This window comes from Poecile atricapillus, chromosome 11 (assembly GCF_030490865.1).
Source record: "Poecile atricapillus isolate bPoeAtr1 chromosome 11, bPoeAtr1.hap1, whole genome shotgun sequence".
NCBI classification, from domain to species: Eukaryota; Metazoa; Chordata; class Aves; order Passeriformes; family Paridae; genus Poecile; species Poecile atricapillus.
Window position 1 is genome coordinate 17,654,821 of NC_081259.1, and position 24,034 is coordinate 17,678,854.

A 24,034-nucleotide genomic window follows, 5' to 3' on the forward strand; every position below is an offset into this window, starting at 1 on the left:
GTCTACTATTGACAAGTAACCTAAAAGCTCATTCAGGCCTAGGGACAATACCAAAACTAAAATATTGATTCTTAGGCCTATCCTGAAAACACTAAACATCCTGTGCACATAAACTTAATTTCTGTCTATGCCATCATATACTTAATTAATTTCTCTGCTTGCAAACATCTGTCCATATTGTCAGGTCAAACCAAATTCAATAGGACTCCTTACTAACTCACTGTATGATTGAATTGAACAGGATGAGCTGTATTTACACAACTTCCTTCCAAGTTCTGCAAAAGCTTTTCAGTAGTAAAGTCAGTAGTAAAGTCCCAGAGAGACATCCTGTTATACTTCTGTTGACAAGGAGAGGATCCTCACAATCCAAATTGTGAAGCCACAAGAGTCAGTGAAAGCCATAAAGAAAAGACAGGTAAAGGTAATCCAGTGAATTCCATGCTCTCTGTTCAGCTGCTTTCAGCCATGCCAAGTAGCATTACAGGAAACAGAAAATATTGCTTGGAAAAGTAAGAATTATCCTCACACATATCTTGAGAGACAGCACTGAGCATTGCAGTACTTGTGCTTATTAAAAATAAATGTTTAGTCTATTTATAAATAACAGGGCATCTAGTAAGTGCATCAATTAAAGGAAGAAAGGACAAATAGAGCTTTAATAAGAGGAACAACTGCTCCTGGATATCCATAGACAGCTCCATTAGCTGAGGCCAACTTGACTTTTTCTGATTAATCTCACAAATAAAAGTTCCCAAACATGATCTTGTACTGTCCTCTCTCAACATTTATTGGACAATGAGTTGCCCAGTGAGTAGGAAAGCCAGGTCTCTCTGAACACTGAATCTGACAAGTCACTACTGAGAGCTGTCAGCCACTAGAAAGCAGCTGATTTCTGCCGAACCCAGACTATGAAAACCACTGCAATCCAGCCAAAGTGAAGATACTACAATTATGTAGGAGATGATGTATGGAGAAGGAGCAGTGGCTGCTTAAAGACCTGAAGTCAAGGGCACTTAACTCTAAACACAGTTTTCACCCTGACTGTTTTGGGTGCTCTCTTGTAACCAACCTCAGACCATTTGCCCATGAGCCCATGTACAGGACAGGCACAAAGGACTGTGGGGCACAGGAACAGGGTGGGTTTGTGAGGTGCTGCAAACATCAGAACAGACCATGAAGGGCTCTGGGTGATATGTTCTCAAGTCAGAAGTGATGGTCTCAAATCACTGCTGAACTTAAAAATACCTCGAAGAAAATATATATATACATATATACATATATACATATATATATATATATATATATATATATATATATATACAGGTACATACCATCAGACCAAATAAATAAAAACTTCTTTAGCAACCATACTAATCATTACTTTACTGTGATCTCTAAACTGGCCTCTGCTATTGGCAGAAACGTGCCTGGGTAGGGAGTTTTCACTGAGAAATCAGTGCCTGGGCTTTAATGACATTAAAACATATCTCTTGTCTTGTAGTGAAGGAACTTTGCATACCCTGGAATGTATAAATATCCATTATATCCATTTTGGTATGATGTATTAGTTCTACACTGACGTAGAAGCCTGATCTGACAGCAAAAAGCCACAATTAGTACAACACTGGAAGCTGACAGCTTTTAATTACATCCTGCAGCAGTTCTCAACTACACCCACTGTGCACAGAAATTAACCTCCCAATAATCTTGGAATAAGAACAGTGCAGAGCTTATCTGTGAACTCAGCTTGCCTTTTAATACCATTTCCAGCAAACAAGTTAAAAAATATTCTGTGACTGACCCCTAGTAACAAGTTCCTATTTATACGTTCATCTTGGGGAAAAGGTTAATCCACAGTTTACAGAAACTCTGGGCAAAGGAATTATTGATGAGATAAAGCTGCCTTGTCCAACCTGCAGCACACAACACACACCTGACCTGTTGACTTCTTCCAGGCAGTGACAGGAAAAGGCTGTTAGGGTGGGAAATGCTGTCCAAAGAGCTCCTGCTGTCTTTGACCACAGCCTCCGTGCTGGGACTATCAAATCTGCTGCTGCAGTTGATAGAGAAGAGGATGTTTCTACTCCAACAGCAGCTTGGACCATCTGCAGATAAACTGGTAGTTACAGGACAATGCTGATAGTCCAGCCTTTGAACACTGCTGAACCTTCTTCTGTGTTTGAGTGCCACTGGGCATCACTGGCACTCCGTGCTGATCATCTAGACATTAAAATTCTCTAATTCTCACTGTTACAGGCTTTAAAGAAGTGAATTGATTCTGAGGAAGGTTACTCACATCTTGTCTTTTCCAACAATTATATCTGCTTTATCCTTTCTGGAGTTCATGCTCTGATTCAGGTTCTGTATTTAACATTTGCAACAAAGGAAACATAAACTCAGAATTCCCTACGTTACTTTCTGTGATGGCAAAAATACTACATTTTCAGTGGCAATATAAAAAGTTACAAGGGAATGAATTCTAGTTTTAGCTGGTAAAATTTTTAGTTTAAACTCACTAGTTTTTTACTTTAAAAAAAAAAATAAAATTATGTTTTAAAACTTATTTTTATGTTTTGTAATTCAATACTCTTCCTAAAGTTTGGATTTTGAACTTTAAGTTGTTTTTAAACAGTTATAATTCAGCTTTACATTTGATTAATTACTTCCCTTCATGTGACATCACTGTAGCTTTGGAACTGGCTACTGCAGGAGTATTCAGAGTTGAAAAATGAATGGATGGATTAAAATATTAATCCACTATTTCCATAGAAATACATCATATGTTTAGCCAAAATGAACCTTAAATTTTTAATTTCTCATTGTAACAAATAAGAGTAGCAATTACTTTCCCAGAGAACAAAACCCATAAGGATGAAAGCACAGTTAAGGTGGTATGTGGGTGTTTATTTTGTCTTTTAAAACTTTGGCTAGGAAATGCCTTCTGCCTGATATAAAAGAAGGCTTTTTGGTGTAAACCAGTGCACTGTGCATGAAGATCTTCACTTGGCCAAGAGCCAAAAGATACAGGAGAGAAAGGCAGAGGTTGCACCGTGACAGCCCCAAGGGCTCCGCAGGGCCCCAAGGGCATCGCAGGGGGAGGTGGAAAGGAGCAGGCTCAGGGCCTCTCCAGCTGCTTCCACCCCCAGATATGGATGTGCCTGCAGTTGTGGCACAGCTCAGCCCTGCTGCTGCTGCCCCAGCAGTGCTGCAGCCCAGCTGCAGGGCTGCTCCAGTGCTGCAGGGCTGCTCCAGTGCTGCAGACACACCGTGCAACACAGGGACAGCACCAACAGCCCTGGTTCATCAGGGTGCCTCCTGGACCCTGGGCATGTAAGTTGCTTCCTTCTGAAATTAGTACTGTGCATATGTGTACTTCTATTTTTTCTGCAGAATTAATTCTCAGTGTGATTGCAGGTTTAAGATTTGTCAGGATACACAGTGATTATCCAGGTAAGTCCCCTGTGCACCCACACCAGGAGACAGCAGCTGTAAGCAGCTTAGCAGGAGAAAGAGCTGTGCGATTTCCAAGCACAACGGTGTCTGAACCTGTTGTCAGAGAGAAATTCTACTTCTAAATAGATTTATAACTTGTAAGGAGATAAAGGACCGCTGTTGTTTCTGCCACTGGTGTCCTCTAGTGGAGAGCTGAATAAATGGGAACGGGCTGATCCAGAGCCACCCTGCCAGGAACACCTCCACTCACAAACCTGCCAACCAAGGTCTGCAATCCTAACCATGCTTTTCACTGCTAGAATAATGCTTAAAGGTAAACCTTTTACAGCTTCACTCAGCCTAAAAAATGAATGCACTGTAAGGGTACAGAGAAGAATGTATGTTAAATTATATACAGATACTGTGCCTGTGTGTGCATGCATGGATATACATAAGATCACAAAATACAGATGATGTGGGTCAAGCCACTGGTTCATGATTTAGGTAAACTCACTACGACAGTAATTTTCACACTTTTTCATATATAATGCCTTTTTTGACTTATGTAAGATGGTGACAGATAGACTGGCAATTCTCTCTTTAAAGGCTATACCACTCTGCTACACCAGGAACACACAGTTCCTTGGTTGCAAGTATCTGCAGCACCAAAATTAAATGTGCAAGAGTTTGAGAATCTCAGTTCTCACTGTATTCTTAAATATACTTTAAGCAACAATACTGAGTCTTTGTAACTAAGTATTTGCTTCTGAAATCTATTTTGTCTGTATATATATGTCATATACATATTTATATACACATACTTACACAGGGCAATTTTAAATCTCTGTAGAGATATTTGAAGAAATTTATCACATGTTCCATTTAACATTGCTTTTGTTCCATACATTAGTTCTCCAACAGTTTTTAATTTTATTGTTCTGTTTCTGATGATGAAGAGTTTGTATTATTGGGGGGGATTGTCCCTCTTCACCCTGGCTATGGTCACTATCCCCAATAGGCCCAACAGTTTAGAGAATAAAACATAAATAGAGGGCCTGAGTATGTTGTTAGAGCCAGCCATTTCTGACAGTCTTTACAATGGGATAAACATTGTCTGTCTACAGTCCCCATGTATTTGAAAGCTACGACAAACATTTTACTGAAATGTAAATAACTGACATCACCACTGCTCAAACAGGAGGCTGAAAAATCTCTCTAAAAATCCCAAACCCCAACACATTGCCTGACACAAAACAAACCATTAATGGTCACTGAGAGAGCACATTTTAGAGATCATGAGCATTGAGACCCTTTTTTTAGAAAAAAGATCAAACTACTCAGTCAATTACTAGCTCATATTCACATATTTTTCAGTTATAAAATGATACCCTTCTCTAAGGAAGAAAATTTTCCCCCTGAAATCTGTTTCCAGTAAGAATATTATTCTGAATTAGTAATGTAAATAACCATACTTAACCTATTGAAAGGCAGCTGCTTCTAGATTTGCATGAAGAGAGCTGGTAACTATAAGCACTGTGGCCCAATTTATTAAAAGCCTCCTGGTTTATTTTGTGGTTCCATTTTAATCCATTTTAATCCCACACTTTAACAATTTATTTTGCACTTGCTATTATTTACTGAGATTTTTACAGCACGTAGAGAGCCTGAAGGAGATGAGGGACACAGCTATCCTCAAATCCATCCAAAATCATAGTAAGTTTTATGAACAGAAGCAGTGAAATCTTGTTTGTAGGACTTTGTAACTTGTGAGTTAAGAGCTTCAGACAAACCACTTAGTTAAAGGAACCTTATCACTCGTGTGGTGGTGGAAATCTTTCTCAAACTAGTGATCAGGAAGAAGCAACATATAAAAGCAATTCCAGTTAAGCAGATTAATTGCTGCCCTTGAATCCCAAAAATCATGATGTTCCTTCAGAATCCTACTGAATCTGTGTGCCATACTCCCAGTTGGATGGACAAGAGACACATTAAGGGCTTGTCTAAATGGCACATGTAAGTGTTGTACAAATTTAACTGGAGTGATTTAACTGCAGTGTTTTAGCTGCAGCTGAGCCAGGTGAAAAGGCCACTGCTCTCAGCTGCTGTCACCATCCTTCCTATGGCAACACCCTGCGTGTCCCTCAGAGTAAATGTCTGCCAATCCTGCCCAGCACAGACCTATCCAAAACCACACAGGACACTTCTAACGTTTAAAAGTAGAATTTCCAAAACCTGAAGACAAACCCAACCCTCTATAAACAAATTTGAGGAAGAACTTTAGGGAAGGGATGTTCTGTCAGCCAGTGTAAGGATGACCATCCAAGAGGCAGCAACCTCTGACCCAGGTCAGGGTCACAATCTCAGAAATGTGCGTACAGCTGAGCACCTAATGTCTGCACAGGAGACATTTTTGAATCAGTAGATTATTTTAATCAGCGAGTTTTTAATCAGTATATATCACCTCTTTACATGATAGGGAAATGATGATATAAGCATAAGCAGGTTAAAACTGTAGCTGCAGTCATACTAACAGGATATACTGCTCTCAATATCCTGGTTCCTAAGAGTTCCCTGTTATGGGACACTTGTGTGGGAGTGCTCAAGGCAGACTCGTGCAGTTACTCTGGGATTCCTTGCACATCTGAAACACACGGTTGCCCTCGGTGATGGATGTGTAAAATTAGTCCATCAAGGAATGAACATGCATAAAATCAAAAGAATCTTGGCAGGACAAGTGCTCTAGCCCTGCCACTCCAAACATCAGCTCTGTCTTCTGTAAGAGTTTTTCTTTTAGCATCAAAGGCCCATTCATAGGAGATCTTAAACTGAGGGTTATCAGATCTTATTAAGAGCTTGAAGAGTCCCATATGACATCTGCCAACCTCAGGCCAGGGCTTTCTGGTAACATTTGCATGCATTCTGCTGTTGTGGCTCTGTGTGTGTTTGTTTTCTTAATGTACTTTTAAACAAAGTAGAGGTGAAAGTGAATACAGCTTCCTTCTAGGATTTCTGCCAGAAAGGATGAGATGCACAAACACAAGGACTGCCTGCCAGTAATCCAGGGCACACCCCAAGCAGCAGCAGTACCTGTTGGACACACCTGGGGGACAGCACAGCATACACAACACTGGGATTTGTGCTCCCTGCCTCCTACCAACACATGGCCTGAGAGGCAGGCCATTTAAAAAGCCTATTTAAAACCAGAACCACACGGTGGTTTATGACTTTAGAGTACCTCTTGTGCATATTTAATTTAAAGACATGTGACATGAGTCACATGTTTCAAGCAGCTAATGGCCACACTCCAAGTCAGATCCTCAAAACCTGCACTTCAATTTGCTTATTCTTCGCACATCCTTTTCTAGCATTGGACACAAACCTCCTACTTTTGTAAAGCTTCATCCAAATAAGCCAATGTGGGCATATCAAGAAGTGTCTAGAGATCTAACAATCACCTGAAGCAAAGCAAAGCACATCTCTTTCACTTGTTAGCACTCAAAAGATGCTGTGTTGCATGGGGATCCAGTAAAAGTGAATGAGGAGCAGGTAAGACGCTGCAATAAACAGCCAGAACTCCAAAATACACAGTGGTTAAGATGCATCTTAGCCTGAGTGAAATTTCTCAAATCTGAGTATCTAGAGGATATATAAACCATTCAGTACATTAAACAAGCACTTCTTGATGTATTAATGGAATTACTTGGCCCCAGGTGCAGAATGTGCTGTGTCCAGCAGAGCAGGAAGGCAGAAACAAGAGCAAGTGTGACCACAACAACCATGCAGCACCCTAGAATATTCTCACACTATGAAAGAAGTTCAGAAGTGAGAAAAAGCTTTATTCAGTACAGTGGAAGACATCAGATGAAGGCTAAGTCCAAACAGAAATTGTTAGTGTGATTTGACTGTACCTGGAGGCAAATCCCATTGAGACAGGGCTGCAAATCTTTTGTGTGTGGCTTTTTTTGTGATTCAAGTTTGCATAAATATTACACCCCACCCTTTCAGGCTGCTTTAGCACAGTCATGGAATTTCTAATGAGCTGAATAACCCTTCCTTCTGTTGAGAAATTAAATGGTATATATTTCTCTTATTTACTGTTACCAACACCAGCTCAGCAATCTTTAAAACCAATCTTTTTTTTTCCCTGATGAGCCTGAATACATAAATTTTTCAGGCAGTGCAAACTGTTAACAAAAGAAAAACCCAATGTTTCACAGTATGAATGACAAGAGGGGTTTTGGAGAAATTGTATTTTGTAATAGTTTTGCAGGACTTCTTGTGAGTAAGAAGAGTTTCTAGTAAGTGGGAAGGATCTATTGTAGTGAACCCTGTCCTCCCTCAGGGCAATTCTTTATTTAAGCCAGGCCATTAGCAAGGGTAAATCAATGTTATCAGCTCACAGACAGTGACAGCTTGTGTGGTTCCCACTCCCCCCTTCCTTCCCCCCCATTAGGTTATATTTTTATGCTCTCCAGGGAAATTCAATTAACAGTGTCAGTCTCCTCCTCTCAGACCATGACTGACACCATCAGGGCTCTTTTCAGTGCCCACTGACATGTAAGATGTGTCTGCTGATTTCTGACTCCCAGGTTAACAAGAGAATTCCCATCCCCTCCTGCAAATGACCATGTATGATCTGTGCTGTAAACACAGCAACAGCTACTGAAATCAATCCTTCCTGACCTTATTGATCAGGACACTCAGACAGAAAAACACTTCTGCAGTGGCTCAGTAATGTTTTGGGGGTAAAACCCCAACTTAACAACAAAATAACCCATGTCTATTAATACTATCAAATTTAGTTTTTCAATTCCCCACTGCAAACTCAACAACCAACAAAAGCATGTAAACAATTAATGACTTAGCTGCAATACACATCTCATTTTAAAAAATCTCAGCAGATGACTACTAGTAAAAGGCTGGATACAACTCCACATTTCAAAGAGTTTCCAAGGATTATTTAGTTAACTTTCAAATATATTCACCTGTTCACAGTAGTCATGCAACATGATTTCTGTATTTTGAAATCAATAAAAAATGAATTTTTCAATAATTAATGGAAACATTGCAAAATTTGAAAATGGCAGAACTCTTTCAAACACGCATGACCAGCTCCAAGGAACCACCAGAACACATGAGGAGCCTGTGCATCCCAGGCAGCCTCCAGTATGTAAAAGCATGTATCATTAACAATTGTGCTTTCCACACTGACTAAGCTGTGAAAGCATCAAGCAGAGCTCTCATTTTCACAAACATCAGCTCTGAACCACAATGATGCCACCCCCTCCTCAGATTTCATTAATTTGGTTTCTTCCAGAACCAATTCTCTTTATGTCTTGACTACTGGTAAGAAGTATTTTCTAGTGGTTGAAAAGAGAACAGAACATAATGTTCCTGCTGAAATTTCAAATAGTGTGGTCCTAATGGAGCTAAAAACCGTATTACAAGTCACAAAACATTGTGGCAGCAGACTGACCATGAGGAAATAGGAAAAAAGATGCAAAAGCTGCATTATCAATAAAAAAAATTCCAACATTTACCATAAAGCAAAACATGCTATACAATCATATCACTTTGAAATAAAGTTAGAAACCTAGAAACACCTGCATATATTATAGATCATACCTTCCTCCTCCAGTGATGAGCCACTGACTTTGCTGAACTCTGGCAAAACTCAACAGATTGGTGCTTCTCCAACAAACCTGGATCCAATTCTTTCCTTTATTTTCTGCTAATTGGTTTAGCCCCTTATTGTAAAAGCTGTTGGTGGGTAAGCACTACAAACTAGATGACTGAAATGACTCAGGTTAAAAACAATCCTCAGGAAAATACAGGGGGAAAAAATGGAAAGGGTAATCGCAGACACTGCTTGTTACACAGAGGTCATTTATTCTTCAATATCTCACATTAAACATTCCCAAATCCAAACTGATGAGACTTGAAGGCAAAACAATTTATAGGTCAATTGTAAGTCACAATACCTCTTTTTCCAGAATCCGAGTGATCTCTCCTAAAGTCCTGTCCAGACCAGGAACTTTGTTGTTCCCCAAGGAACAGCTATCCTGCATTTGGAGGTGCTTCAGAAGGTCTTTTGCTAATCGCTGTAACCTTCAACAGAAAACAGAATACAAGGAGTAGTTAAAGAAAAAACTCTCTTATTAACTTACATCTTTGTAATGAACCTCTGGTAACAATATAGGAATCATGAAAATCTATGTTAAATTTTATTATCATCTATTCTGAATAGGATGCTAAACATCCAAGGAGATAAAGTCAGCTTGTAGTGACATTAGACTATCTACTCTTTCAAGGAAACAGCACAGATACAGAGTGAGCAGTACAGCCATAAAGGTGCTTCATTAGTACATTTGTTTCTGTTGTTTGCCTATTCCCCTTCCACAATTTATCCTGCTAGTTTTTGCCACCCTTATTTTCAAATGGTTTCACTCTATTTAAGATGAGTAAGGGAAATGGAACAGCAGGACTGCTTGGCTGATTTCTTATAGGCATCATAAAAGGAATGGCTCTTCAGGGTTATTTAAATATGAGCAAAGCAATGGCTTTGCAGCCTACCTACCTCAGAAAGGACATTTGATTAACAAGGGTTACTAATGAAGCCAAAATGCAGAGGTGGGGATGATGTACACACATGGGTTAGGTTTCATTTCAGTTTTACACATCTGCACGAGGGCTGTTCACCTGTGCTCTCCTACTCAGAGTGAGAGTGAGGGAAAATACACAGTGCCAGGGCACAATTCTCACACCCTAAGGTCCAAAATACACTCAGAGTTTATCCTTCTGTGCCTCAACTGTGAAGGTGGAGACTTCTCTGTCTGTGGGAGCAGCAAGGCAGAGGAGCTGAGGCTGCCAGAGCCCCTTAGCTGGAGCCTGAGAGCAGCCAGGAGGAAGTGTCATTCTGTACTTGCCATGGATTTGGGGTCACTGCCTCAGTGTCCCCTCCTGGCTGCTCTGAGTGACAAGGCTCAGGGCTTGCTGGACCTTTGCTTTCATCTACTGGGCAATCTGCACTGAAGTGTGAAACAGCTGATAACTGAGCAGGAGGAGCAGCAGACACTGCTGGGACTGGAAGGCTACACACAGAAGCCTACAGGAAAGAAAAAGAGGGGAAGGGTAACAATGCTCATCATAAAATGGGAGATATCAGTGTAAAAGAGACAGAAGGCATTCACAAAGTGACCACTGAGTATTGGAAAATAAAAAAATTACATTAACCAGTTTGCCAGAAGTAAGACAGGAGAAGGAATGGCTGGAGAATGTATCCCAATAGTCACACTATATTTTAAAAAAATAAATGTATATATATTTAAAAATTCTCAATATCAGAATACTAATTTGGGGAAGAATAGAGAGTTTCCACTTAATCAAGGGACAACAGGTACTCAGTGTCTTCTCTTTGAAAAAATTAGGAGCTTCATTAATAGTTTTCGAGACATACTGAAGATACATATATGTTCTTGAAGTACAAATAAAAATGATTTGTGGAATTCTGAGTCTTGGACTTCTTATCATCTGGTCAACTAAGCCCACTAATATACAACCAGGATTTTTCTATGACAAGAAAAAAAGAAAAGATTACAAGCTGATGAGATTTTTCTGCACTGCTATTTCCTCTGTGGAAAATGAGGTTGGAGGAAACCTCTGTCTATCTCCATAAGCCATGAGCTAAAATGGGAAACAAAATTAAAAGCCAAAGCCCAAATAACTGCAGGACTTGGACAGTAAATCAAAAGACCACAGCACCAATGAGAAGTGGAACTGCTGCAGTCCACAGGCAGAGTATTCTCACAGAGTGGGATTTAGAATGGCTATTGCCTTGGCAATATCCTAGCACATGAAGTAAAAAATACTTTATTTCTTTGGTATATCTACCCAAATTCCACGATTAAAGCATTTATAAAGCCCACCACCCTATAATGTAACTTCATCTGACAAAAGAGAGCAAGACAGGTTTCCATTTGCTCCATTTAACATCACAGGAATGGAATTCCACCAGGATTAACCACAGAGGCTGAAGAAAGGCATTTCCCTAATCTCCATTGGGCATCAGCATACAAAATGTTTAAGGTTTATCAAAATACTACTCACAAGGAATCAAAGAGAGCATAATCATATTACACTGATCCTTCAGCTGACACAACTAACACAACTGTCTTTCTCTTCAGTCTGTTAAGATGCTCCTTAAGTTAAACATCACATTCAGTTTCTGTCCTCACTTTAAAAAAAACCTGTACTAACTCCCCAGGAAAAGCTTCCAGCTTTCCATTACTTCTAAAAGTCTTTCTGGACACTTTTATGAAAATTCAAACTTTCTAAGCGTGTGTTCAGCATCACAGAGTAAGAAACTGGAAGAATGAATTTCCAATTCTGCCACAGTAAATAATTACCTCTTACATCCTCATATCCTACTGCAGGGAGAGTCTTCTGCCAAACCCAGTCAACGGATGCTGTGTGATCACACCGGGAGGAGAGGGGAAATAAAAATTGCCTCCTCCCACCCACTGAACCTTGGAGAAATTATTTAAATATCCTTCATACTGACTTCTTGGCCATGTCAGAGAAATAAGAATAATTTTTAGACTGTTTCAGTGGACTAGAAATCTGTGGAAGAGGACTTGTGCTTGGATGCAGAATTTGCCATTGCTATGAATGGATTTGGAAAGAGAGAGCTCTTTGTACACACTGGACTCCTGGCACACTCTAGGTATGCACTGGGGATTACTGGGATATGGCATCCACACTTGATCCAGTGACTCTGGAAATACCATTGAATCCAAATATTTTAAGACAATTAATTAGTCTTCCTTCTGTCCCCCAATTTTCATGCCAATGCTTAATAAGCCATACATGGAATGATAAATAATTGAAACTTTACTCTGAAGGATAAAAGAGAAAGTTAATGTTTTTTTCCCTTAAATTATTTACATCTCACTTATTAAGGTTTTAATACTCCTCACAAACGGGTAATTCAGAATGCAGAAGAAATATGAGAAGGATGTAAGACCCTGACTTGTCTTGGAATATTACCATAATGTAAACTAATAAATTGTATAGTCAGCAAATACAGTATCTGATCTTTTTGCACTGCAAAGGAAAACAAGAGATATTTGTATCAAACGTTTTTATCCTGGGCTAAATAATTTTAGCAGCTTTAATATATTTTATAGACCAAAGGAAAAATATCAGTCAGTATTTCTAGGCCACATTTCATCTCCAGAAAAAGCCAAAAAGCCTTGAAATAGTAGCATCAATGTACCCAGCACTTGCAGGTTTAACCCAATGTCTTGGCTGTACACTGATGTCCAGGGAAGGATGGGAGTGGCTGGGCTGGCTGCTGGGCAGCTCCCCGGGGAAGGAGTGGATTCTGCTCCTGAATGTTCCTGCCAGGGCAGCCCTGGTGCCAGCTGGAAACACAGCCCTGATTCTGGGACAGACAGACAGCCCCGATTCTGGGACAGACAGACAGCCCCAATTCTGGGACAGACAGACAGCCCCAATTCTGGGACACACAGCCCCAATCCCTGGGACACACAGCCAGCCCTGATCCCTGGGACAGACAGCCCTGGATCCCTGGGACAGACAGACAGCCCTGGATCCCTGGGACACACAGCCCTGATCCCTGGACACACAGCCCTGGATCCCTGGGACACACAGCCCTGGATCCCTGGACACACAGCCCTGGATCCCTGGGACACACAGCCAGCCCTGATCCCTGGGACAGACAGCCCTGGATCCCTGGGACAGACAGACAGCCCTGGATCCTGGGACAGACAGCCCTGGATCCCTGGGACAGACAGACAGCCCTGGATCCCTGGGACAGACAGCCCTGGATCCCTGGGACAGACAGCCCTGGATCCCTGGGACAGACAGACAGCCCCAATCCCTGGACACACAGCCCCGATCCCTGGGACAGACAGACAGCCCCAATCCCTGGGACAGACAGCCCTGGATCCCTGGGACACACAGCCCTGGATCCCTGGGACACACAGACAGCCCCGATTCTGGGACACACAGCCCCTATCCCTGGGACAGACAGCCCCTATCCCTGGGACAGACAGCCCCTATCCCTGGACACACAGCCCTGGATCCCTGGGACACACAGCCCCGATCCCTGGGACAGACAGACAGCCCTGGACACACAGCCTCTATTCTCCCCGAGGCAGCCGGTGCTGGAGGGAACTGAGGGCAGCTGTGGCACCTCCTGCCCTGCCCCAGACAGAGCCATGGCTGATCCCCAAACGCTGCCCCAGCCCCGCACGTTCCCCGTGCCCCCAGTGCCACCCCTGCACTACAACCCATGTCCTGGCACACGGGGCACCCTGGGGACACTGCCATGGGAACACATGGGAATCATCCCACAGCGGGACACAGCCCCCAACACTGCCAGACACAAACCAGCTGCAGCTCCATACACCTTGAAATGGAAATCTGAAACATGAGGAAAAATCCCTAGAAATACTGTTTCCTCAATATATTTATTTGAATTCCCATGCAAATGTTTTAATCACTCTCTGAAGTGGAAATCCACCGCCTGCCCTATCATACCCCTGGTATTTATCTTGCTTTAAAGTTTACCTGAATTTTATTTTATTTTATTTGCACTCTGGCTCTTCTACAGTTTCCAAAACATTTTGGAAATTAAATTTTGTCCAAGTACTTCCAGTTTCAGAGACTGTTTTTTCCTCAGTAATCGGTATTGTAGTATAATATTTTATAACTGGCCTAACTGGACTCTAAGCCTACTACACCAGGAAAACCTACAAGGTGAGTTTATCCTGTGAATACACTAATACATAACAATGAAAGAAAGAAAGTACTGTATTGGTACAGACATTTAGCTTTGGGGTACTTAGAAAGAACAAATGTCAGACTACATTCCCATGTCCTCTGCAGCAGACTCTTACAGGAAATATTATTTCTACCTCTTCTTTTTGTGCTGCAGTCTGTTTGCAGGATAACACTGGTTCCAATTTCCCTACTATCTGAAGTATCCCTTTACAGTTTAAAAAAAAAAGGTAAATAAAAAGAATACATTAAAACAATTCCTTGCTATGTGAGGAGAGACTAGATAAAATATTAGACCAAGGGGTTAAGTTTTCCTCCTGCAAACCTGCTAATTCCCTTCAGGCACAAGGCAATCTTTCATTACTTTAGTTTCCCTGTTGTATTGAAGGATGACAATTATACTTTGCTGCCTGGATATTTAACACTGAAACACATGGCCTGCCTCTGCACTAGAAGATACTAAATAGATGTAAATAACTCTCTTAACTCTGTGAAAGTGTTTTCCTTCCCTTTTCAAAATGTGCTCCAATGGACACCTGAGAATGCTGTAATGGACACCTGACACACCTTTTGCCGTGTTATCCTAGTACAATGGACACTAAATAATTACTCAGATCAGTTCCCAGAGAATATGAATACTACAAACCCACCAAGAGTCCACCAGTACTTACAAAATTACCTAAGTGCCACCAGGGACCAACCAGCAAATGCACTCGTGAAAGGCAGAGAGCAACACCTGGATGCCCCAGGTTACAATGTCCACAGTCCTTTTTCTGTGAACATCCCTCTTGGCACATGGAGTAGCTCAGAGACCAAAATACCTACCAAACAAGGCAGTATTTGGAATTATCCCACCCCTCTCCCTAATGTACACAATTTTTTTTAACAGATACTTAAAAACCCAACTGTCCCAGCCATCTTTTAGAAGTAATTTCTAAGGAAGAACTCCTTAGAGCCATTTACAATCCCAGCTATGAATCAATGCTGTACTACTGAAAAAGGGATACACACTGTCTGTCACAGCAGGATAAAGCCTGTCTGCTTATTGCTATTAGTGTACTAGCAGTGTAGAGCTGAGAAAGCACTTGGATCAGTGCTTCATTAGTGCAAAAGGTTTTATAAATCTGCAAACCTTCAACTAATAAGAACCACTGAAACAGTCTATCAGCTGCATCATGAAATCAGCGGTCTCGTAATATTAAAGTGGCCTAATCTTAAAGGTGATCTAAAAAGGCTTTTTACCTGCCAAAGACTAACTCTGGTTTCTGTCTTTCTTCTGTAACAACTGACAACGTGACTAAGAACTAAAATCAGATAAAGCTGCATTCCATAAGTGGTTCTGGTTGTTTGTGAAGACACTCTCATTTTGGGAGTAGACAAGTGGATAAAGAAATGTGGCATAAGCAAGGAAGCATAAAAGAAAGATATCTTTATTTAATTCTAAACCACATTGCTTCTGTTAAGCAAATATATAAACCTACCAATTGTGTCCCATTTAAAAGAGAATTTAAAAAGGAATTTCTCAATTTTTAAGCTCCACAGCCCACTAAGTCAAAGGATATTTTTTGTTCATTGGTATACTTCCACTCCAATTTGGGTACATCAAACCTTCCCTTGGGAAAGACAAAAAGTCTTTGCATTTGTTTTGACCCAAACACTGCATTTAGCATGTGGAGTTTTTACCCCTTTGTTCTGTGATGGGACTATTCTCAGTAAGTGTGCAGATCTCCTGAGAGTTGTGCAGACTCCTGGGTGGCAGCAGTTTGCTCAGCCAGGTACAAGAACAGCTCAGCACAGAATCCCTGTGCAGCACACGGTGTTCAGGATGAAGAGCCAGTCCTCTGACTGCCTGCACAGCTTCTCAAGGTAACAATGCTTCACACCTACTACTGTTTTATCCTTTGTGCTGACTCCTCTTCCTGCTGGCCTTGGTTAAGGAGGATCCATTACTTAGTTCTGTGTTTTCCTATTATTTTTCTCTATATTAAGACTAGGTTGTGGCATATAAACAGATACAGTCTGGGTTAAAACTCTTGCCTCATAAAATTTCTTGCCCTCTCATCCTTTCTCTTACAGAAAGAGATAACACTTCCATTAATTGCATAATATTCTTCCATTTTGTTATATGTGTTGTGCAAAGTAAACATATTTTAACATGTGCTTCTGGTTGACTCACAGACACTCTTCTACTTAAAAAGCCAGTTCAGACTTGAGCTCACATTTTTACCCCCTCGATTTCAAAGAAACTCACAAATATTTAAGCCTTCATAGCAGATAAAAAGTTGTGTAGTTTTGGAAATAACAATAACTACGGATCCTGAAACTATATATTAAAAAATTTAGATGTAAGCAGCTGAGAGATCTCTAGGTTTCTACACGAAGACTGCACAGAGACCTCCCAGATATGTGATAGAAGTGAGCTACACAGTGGCTATCACTAGTTCACACCTAAAAGGTTATGACCCTAACAGAGGCAATAAAGGAAGAAACTAAAAAAGCAGATGGAACAGAAGATTCTGCCTGAAAGCAAATGAGCAATTAATTACATAAAGAAAAATGAAAACTGCAAATTCAGGATCAGTCAAAAGATTTGAAAACATTTTTAAAAAATTTAAAATCTGAGTTTCTCTCGTGCTACAATTAATACAGAAATGACCAAGTTACATCATTGATAATCTCAGAATTTAACACTGAGACACTAGAGCTTATTAATATCTCCAGAGCTGAAGGCACACATTTCTACTTTCTGATGACTAGAACCTAATATTTTATTTTCTAGCAGCAAAGAAAAGCAAATCACAAATGCTACAAATCTAGAAGTCTCAATATACCATGAAATTAATCTTGCAAACAGAAGTGCTGATGACAAGAAATGAAGCCAACTCCTTCCCATGTGTTTATGCAGGTGTGCCATCTGCTGGAGATGGGTCATTTTCTTGTGTCAAACCTCAGTGATGGATTTTTATTATTTTAAAACACAACTAAGATTCAGCAGCAGTAGTCAAGCTTTTGAAAAGTCTATGTAAAATATACTTGCATACAGGCTAGTTGTATGTACATCAAGGAGGTCTTAACTGCAAGGATCTGAACTGCTTAACCACCAGCAACTTGTACAAAATGCCACCTTCCTCAGCAGTTTATGAGTGATGGAAACAACCACAAAATACACAGGGTCTGGTAGAGGTTATTACCTCAGTCTGAAGACAAATATCCCCAATCTGGAAAGCTGCTGTAATTTTTGGATGAGGGTTTTTGACTTCAGCTCTTGAGACCCCACAGCTCCTTGACTGATGCTACAGACTACCTAAGCCCAGCTACCAGTAAGGCACACACACCATCTGCCCACTGGGAATGGATGTCTTAGGAACCTAAGAGCAGGGCAGGCTGCATAATCCTCTTTACTAATCTGTTAGTCTTTTAATCTTTGCCCATTTTTGGCTTAGGAGTCTCTTGGGCTGGCTGTGCTTTCCTGGAGCTGCAGGAATGCAGGTAACCCATCAGTGAGCACCTGTGTGAATCCTGTCAGGGAGCTCCCCACATCTCCCTGCATGCTGCCCTAAGGACATTGGGTTTGGTTTCTCTAGAACATGGCTCCAGCTTTCCCCTGTGCTCCCTTGTTCTGGTACCAAGAAGGACAGCAAGCAATCACCATCCATCTTTTCCATGCCATTTGTGACACTGCAGATCTCTATAACATAACCACATAAGAACTTTTTCCCATTGTCATGTTTTCCTGCAGGAACAGTACTAGTTTACTTATTTCCTAATACATAAGATATACCTGAAATTATTACATATTTCCCTTTCTGCTGTTTCTGAACCTTTAGCAATTGTAGCTTATCTGTTCGGAGACAGAGAACTACAACTTCACATCTGATCCAAAAGATGTAAATGACCCAGGTATTTGTACCTGATGACATTCTTTGTTCTGTTTTTGCTTGTTTCTAAGTAATTTTAAATAAGGATTTTTATGAGCTGCTGAGTACTGAACTGGTATTTTCCAGGAACTACCTATCCCATCTCCAAATTCAAGGCCCACACTTCTTACGTGAAGATAGAATTGAGTTCCGTCTTCCCCCTCCACTGGGTAGCACTCAACACACACTGGATTCCACCTGCCATTTCTCACCTGCTCACATGCTCTCTTCAAAATGATCATTTTGAATAAATTGCCAGTTCTTGTCCCAACTGTCCTGAATCTCTGCATGAACATCACACTGCCGCCTCACTGCTGGCCCTCTTTTTCCAAGTCATTTGAGAACATGTTGAACATCAGAGAACTGCAGAACTCTACTGGTAACCTCCCTGTTCTGCCACTGACTGATGAAACTCCACTTCTTTTCAAGTTCTTAACTGTTTTCCACTTAAACTGCAGTTGTATAGCTTCTTTTAAAATCTTAGGTCTATCTTAGGATAAGGTCTATTGACCTTATCAAAATAATTTTGGAAATCCAAATATTTTGCATCTCTTCCCAACTGGTTTTGATGGAATCAGAAAACAAAAGCTAAGCAATTTTCACTTTCAAACTAAGCAGAAGGAATTTGTCAGTGATCACAGATCTTGTTTTAATCTTAGCATCCAGCTGTTTTCATCTGTGCCTTATCCTTGACAATAAACAGGTCTATTCTTTAAGAAGTTCAATATCAGCCTAAGACATCTGTGCATTAAAACATCTGTGTTTCTACCACAAGAACTTTTGTTTCTGACCAAACAGAGGTCAAACATAAGATTTCCAACCCCAGAATTCCAGTGCTGAATTATCACCCATCAGTCTTAAGGTACAAGACTGGAACCTTCTTGTTTCCAGGTAAGAAAAAGGTAACTGTATGTTCATTTCACTACTGCAATGTACACAGGTTAAGATATACAATGTCTTCAGAAAAAAACTGCTTCTATTGAAGTCTGACCTTTTGTGTCAGAGATCTGTAACTCAGGATGGCAACATGCCCCATATTGAGGGGAAACCTTTCACACCTCCTCCACCAGAAATTTCAGGGGCACTTCTGTGACAGACAGGGGGAAAAGAGCATATGTCTAAAATATATAGAGATAATTGCTTACTTGGCTTTAAATGGGGAATCAGACACAGCATTTTTTGCTTCCATCAAGCTCTCATATTCCTTTGCCCTGGAGGAGAAAATATTCATTATTATTGACTATTGTCTAAAGTGTACAGGATGTAAGACCAGCAAGGGAGTTCAAACCTTTGGGTTTTTCTGCTTCATAATAAAGCATTGCATTTCTGTCAATGCTGCTCTGTCATAATCCATAATCCACAGATGCTTAACTACTGGCCAGTGGCCATAAACGAGTCATGATTAACATTACTACTATAGAATAACACCAGTATACAAATGGTGTATTTAAGTTGACTTTTCAAATGGTAGAAAATTTCACAAGTGATACATAAAACTGTAGTAATCTGCTATTATAAAATATTAGTGATATAATGATATAATAATATTATAAAATGATTAGTGATATAATGCTATATAATATTATGATTAAAGTACCTGAGCAATATTATTATATAAAACATTAATGACATAGACATGTAGTACACACCAGATTAGTACATCAGAGAGATTACAATTAACATACAAATAATTGGTTACATTTACAGGCACAGGAGCATTTTTTATGTAATTATTGACTGTAGTGTAACATAATGAATGTTAGGCAAACAGCACAGAAACTCCACTGACTCCTTTACTGCTGGAAACAGAAACATAGCCTCTTTAGTCCCTTAAAAGTATTGTTTACACTGGCCATATGCCAGAAAGCAGGAAGAAGGAGACAAGACTTTTTTCCACTGCTTGTTTTCACTCCAGCCAGCCTGTGCCAACAGGTGAAAACCCTGTCATTCCTGGAGCAAGGCAGCAACCACAGTGACAATCCTGTACCCCATTTCTAACAACACACACACAAAGCAAAACTAATCCAGGCACTGCAGTGATGCAGATACATTTCTCTCAGCTACATATATTAAACCTTTCTTTATATTTTCTGTTTACCCAAATGGCTCAAGTTTCCCAAAGCTACTCAGATTTTCTTTTCATTTGCTTCACTGTTCCAACTTGTGTTCCACACAAATATTGTTACATCACCACCATGTCTGATTTGTGGGTCATTAATAAAGCCATTAATCACAGCTGAATTTAGTATTAAACATGAAGGTGAGATTCCTTTATTAACCTTTTGCCTTCTTAGCCAGAAATAACACATTTCAGCTTCTGTACAGACAAGTCAGTCAAACCTGAATTATCACCCCAAAACCCCGTTACACACGGAGGGCTTTAAATCCCCTGCAAAGCCTGTACCAACTATCTGCTAAGCACACCTCTAATGCTTCCATTCAGCTTTCACCAATCCTGCTTTTCCTGTGTCAGTATCCAAATATCCTCCTGCTCGCAGCACATACATGATAACCTGAGATAATTTACTTACCTATTTATCAGTTGTTACTGATAGCCCCAGTTAAATGGCTTAGGGTTAAAAATATAATTAATAAGACTTAATTAGACTTAATAAGACAAAACTTCTCAACACATCTAATATCCCATTGATCACCATTTGTCCCCTCATTCACCTCTGCCCTTCATTGCTTTGATACTGCAAGAGTGATTTAAGAGCTAGAAACTCAGGAGTGTAACAGGAACCTATTTGCTTGCAGTTCTTATTTTTTTCCAGTTTAAAATATCACAGCTTCCTAGACACTGAAATGAATATGACATTTCAAGTGCTGAGGTATAAGGGCATTCGTTATAACTATTTATTTTCCTAGAGAAGAGAGGCAAATATGTACTAAAACATGGTGTGTAAATAATCTGCTAACAGCTATGAAACTCAGAATTAGCAACATCAAAATACCTCTGCTTTATGTTGCTACTGGACATTCAGCAAAGCCATGGAAAACTCTAGCTACCCTTTAAAAGTAAAAGCAAGCTTAATGAACATGAACTTCACGTATATATTTTCAGTGTATTTTTCAATAGTACATCACTGTTGTAGAATGATTGTCCTTTATTATTATTATTGGTTTTAATCACAATTTTTGATGGCAAATATGCTGACTCACAACAGGCTGACACATATGACCTTCAAAATACTCTGAAAAAGTTTTTCTCCTATCTGTGCCAACAATAAATTATTATTTTAACTTGCATTCCAAGGTCTGACAAATCTTTGACTAAATTCAACAGAAGCAGCCCTGGAGAAATAATTAACTGGACCCAGCAACAGCATTAAATCAACAGGTCATATGAATAACTCTGCATCCTGAGCAACCAGAAACCTGAATAACATTATCCAGCTCCAGCTGTGATATTCAGCTAGTGGATATGCTCATCCAAAAAGAAGAGCAGTCAGAAACAATAATATACTGTAAGAGCGTTGTGGTTTTGAAGGCTGATGTGCCTGCTAGGTGTTAATAAAACATCTCACTTCTACTGTAGCTCTAAAAATATGTGCAAGCTTTTTTCTCGTATTTGAAACCCTTCTTGCTTAAAAAGACAGAGAAAATGTGTAACAATGACTCCTGCCTAGCTGAGAAGTATTTTTAGAGAGAAATGCAAAAACACACTACAATATTCAGCTGAGCATTAACCTGATCTGGGGACCATTCAGCCATGAAGAGTGACACTGCCAGTTCATGATATCATGATGTCCTGCACATCACACTGATTTGCAGATGTCACTTTTTAGACCAAGAACCAATTGCACATCTGACAACTCACCTTCCACTTTAAGACATTTTTAACTTTCTTCTTGTTGTGACAGGCAACAAAAAATGATTAAATTTACTCATGGGATTTGACACTACAGCAGGCTGACTTCTATTTGTTGATTACTATTGATTTTCTTTGTTACTTCATTTAAAAATCAATAGCTGGAAAGAAAAATAGGCATGGTTTACACAAATTTAAACATGCTATTGTATGCTAGAGAAGGCTACAGTTTTGGCAGGGCACTGGCATCCAATTATGAGAAAAGCTCTTAACAGGTGAAACCAAGGGCTCCAGATCGATATTCAGTTTTCTTCCTCAATCAGAGAAAGTGGCCATAAATTAGGCTCATCAGTGTTATTTTCAAGACACTCCCAAAGCAAATAACTTTACATTTTTTTCAGCTTTCCACTGCACTCAGACCAGAGGACAGAAGGTAAAGTTTAGTACAAAACTTAGAGAAAAAAAAAAATAAATTGGTACTACCTGGAGTTCATCCGTGCCTTTAGTTTTTTGGCCTTCTTTTTAATTTTCTGTTTCTCCTCTCCATCTTTTAATGGTTCCACAGGAACAGAACTCTCAATCACAATGTCCACAATGTACTTTTTTAATGACAGGTGCTCCTGCAGAAAATATTTAAATGATATTTAATGGTATACTATGTGATGGAGATCACAGATGATCTTGCAAGGAAAAAACCAGTGGTAAATATTTAACTGAAGGTTATGAAAATGAATCCAAATCTGAAAATAAATCTTGGGAAACAGATTATTTCACAATGGAGAGAACAAGCTGTGTATTTTCTAAAAAGGGAGAAAAATTATTAAAAGCAGAACAATAAATACTGTGCCTTCATTTCAAGAAATTGTTACCTAACAAGTATGGACATGCATTTCACTATTCACTACTTATAATGTTACCATTTATTAATAGGACTATTACTTTTTCTGTCACATTAAAAAATTTGAATTTAGGCAAAACATTGGTAAAATTTCAGTTCCCCACAGAAAAAATGCTAAACAACCAGTTCAATGCCCATTACTAGAATGTATTTATACAATTTTTAATACACTGAGGCTTGTATCTGTTTTTTTATTATAAAGTACAGATCACCATAGCTTATTAGGATAATTTATCCTTGAATGTTATTATGGCCACAATCAAATGTGGTTATTCCATCCCTTTTGGTAAGTACCCTTAAAATACAAAGTAAAAGGTGAAGTGCTAAAAAAAAAATTATAGACAGTATTTTCCAGAAAACAAACTATATTTTCTTTCACTGATTCAGGAAAATACTGTGCCTGTTGAAAACAAAATAAATCTCAGTGAAATTTCCTGGAAAAAGACCATTTAGTTTTTGGAAAGTAGTGCTGCATGATATAACCTAGGAATATATATCTGGTGGAAACAGTAAATGAAATACCTATTTTAAATCATAGGAATGCAAAATGAATCCTGAATTAGTAGGTCTACTAATTCTACTGAAGGAGTACTGGACATAAGAAATCCAATATTATCCTCTAGGTATATTCTAGAAGTAATGTTGATTTTCCCTTTGCTCCTCTGCCTTCCTTGGGTAAGTCCCAGCACACCTGAACAGTTTTCCTCAGTGAATTGTCTGAGTTGTTCAAACCACACACATTGCTATGGATTGCTACAGTCACTTGAAAGGTAATTTTAACAGCTTTTGTACGCGTCTGCCCTGCCCTTAATATTCTCCATTTAGTTTTAGCAAGAAGTGCTTAAAAGAAAACCTTCTTGGGGTATCTCCAGAGGCTGTGTCCTTGGAGAATGAGTGCATTGCAGTGAGTTAGTTCTCCACCAAGCTGCTGCAGTGCAGAATAAACTGTCTCCATCCTGGTTATGAACCCCCAGCTCAATTTTGTCTCCTCAGAGAGATGTATCCACAACACAACAAAATACCTTTTCCACTAATTTTCTTTTCAAAACCAGAAACCCAGTCCTTAGGTTCAAACTGCACATGAAACAGGAGGTTTGGAGTTTGACAATGTTAAGAAAAGAAAGGACTTCCTCAGAACAGACCATGGCACTGCTACTTTTCTACCATGCTTCA

General features: G+C 39.7%; 1 protein-coding gene across 2 annotated transcripts in view; it reads right to left on the bottom strand.

Annotated features, from left to right (window-relative positions):
• Positions 1-24,034, bottom strand: part of SCAPER (S-phase cyclin A associated protein in the ER) — a 134,204-nt gene that overhangs the window by 57,567 nt on the left and 52,603 nt on the right. For both annotated transcript variants that reach the window (XM_058847150.1, XM_058847149.1), the window contains exons 21-23: positions 22,447-22,583; positions 19,298-19,363; positions 9,414-9,540 (exon numbers count right to left, since the gene is read on the bottom strand). In XM_058847150.1, coding sequence (XP_058703133.1) covers positions 9,414-9,540; positions 19,298-19,363; positions 22,447-22,583 — 330 coding nt within the window. The remainder of the gene's footprint in view (positions 1-9,413; positions 9,541-19,297; positions 19,364-22,446; positions 22,584-24,034) is intronic.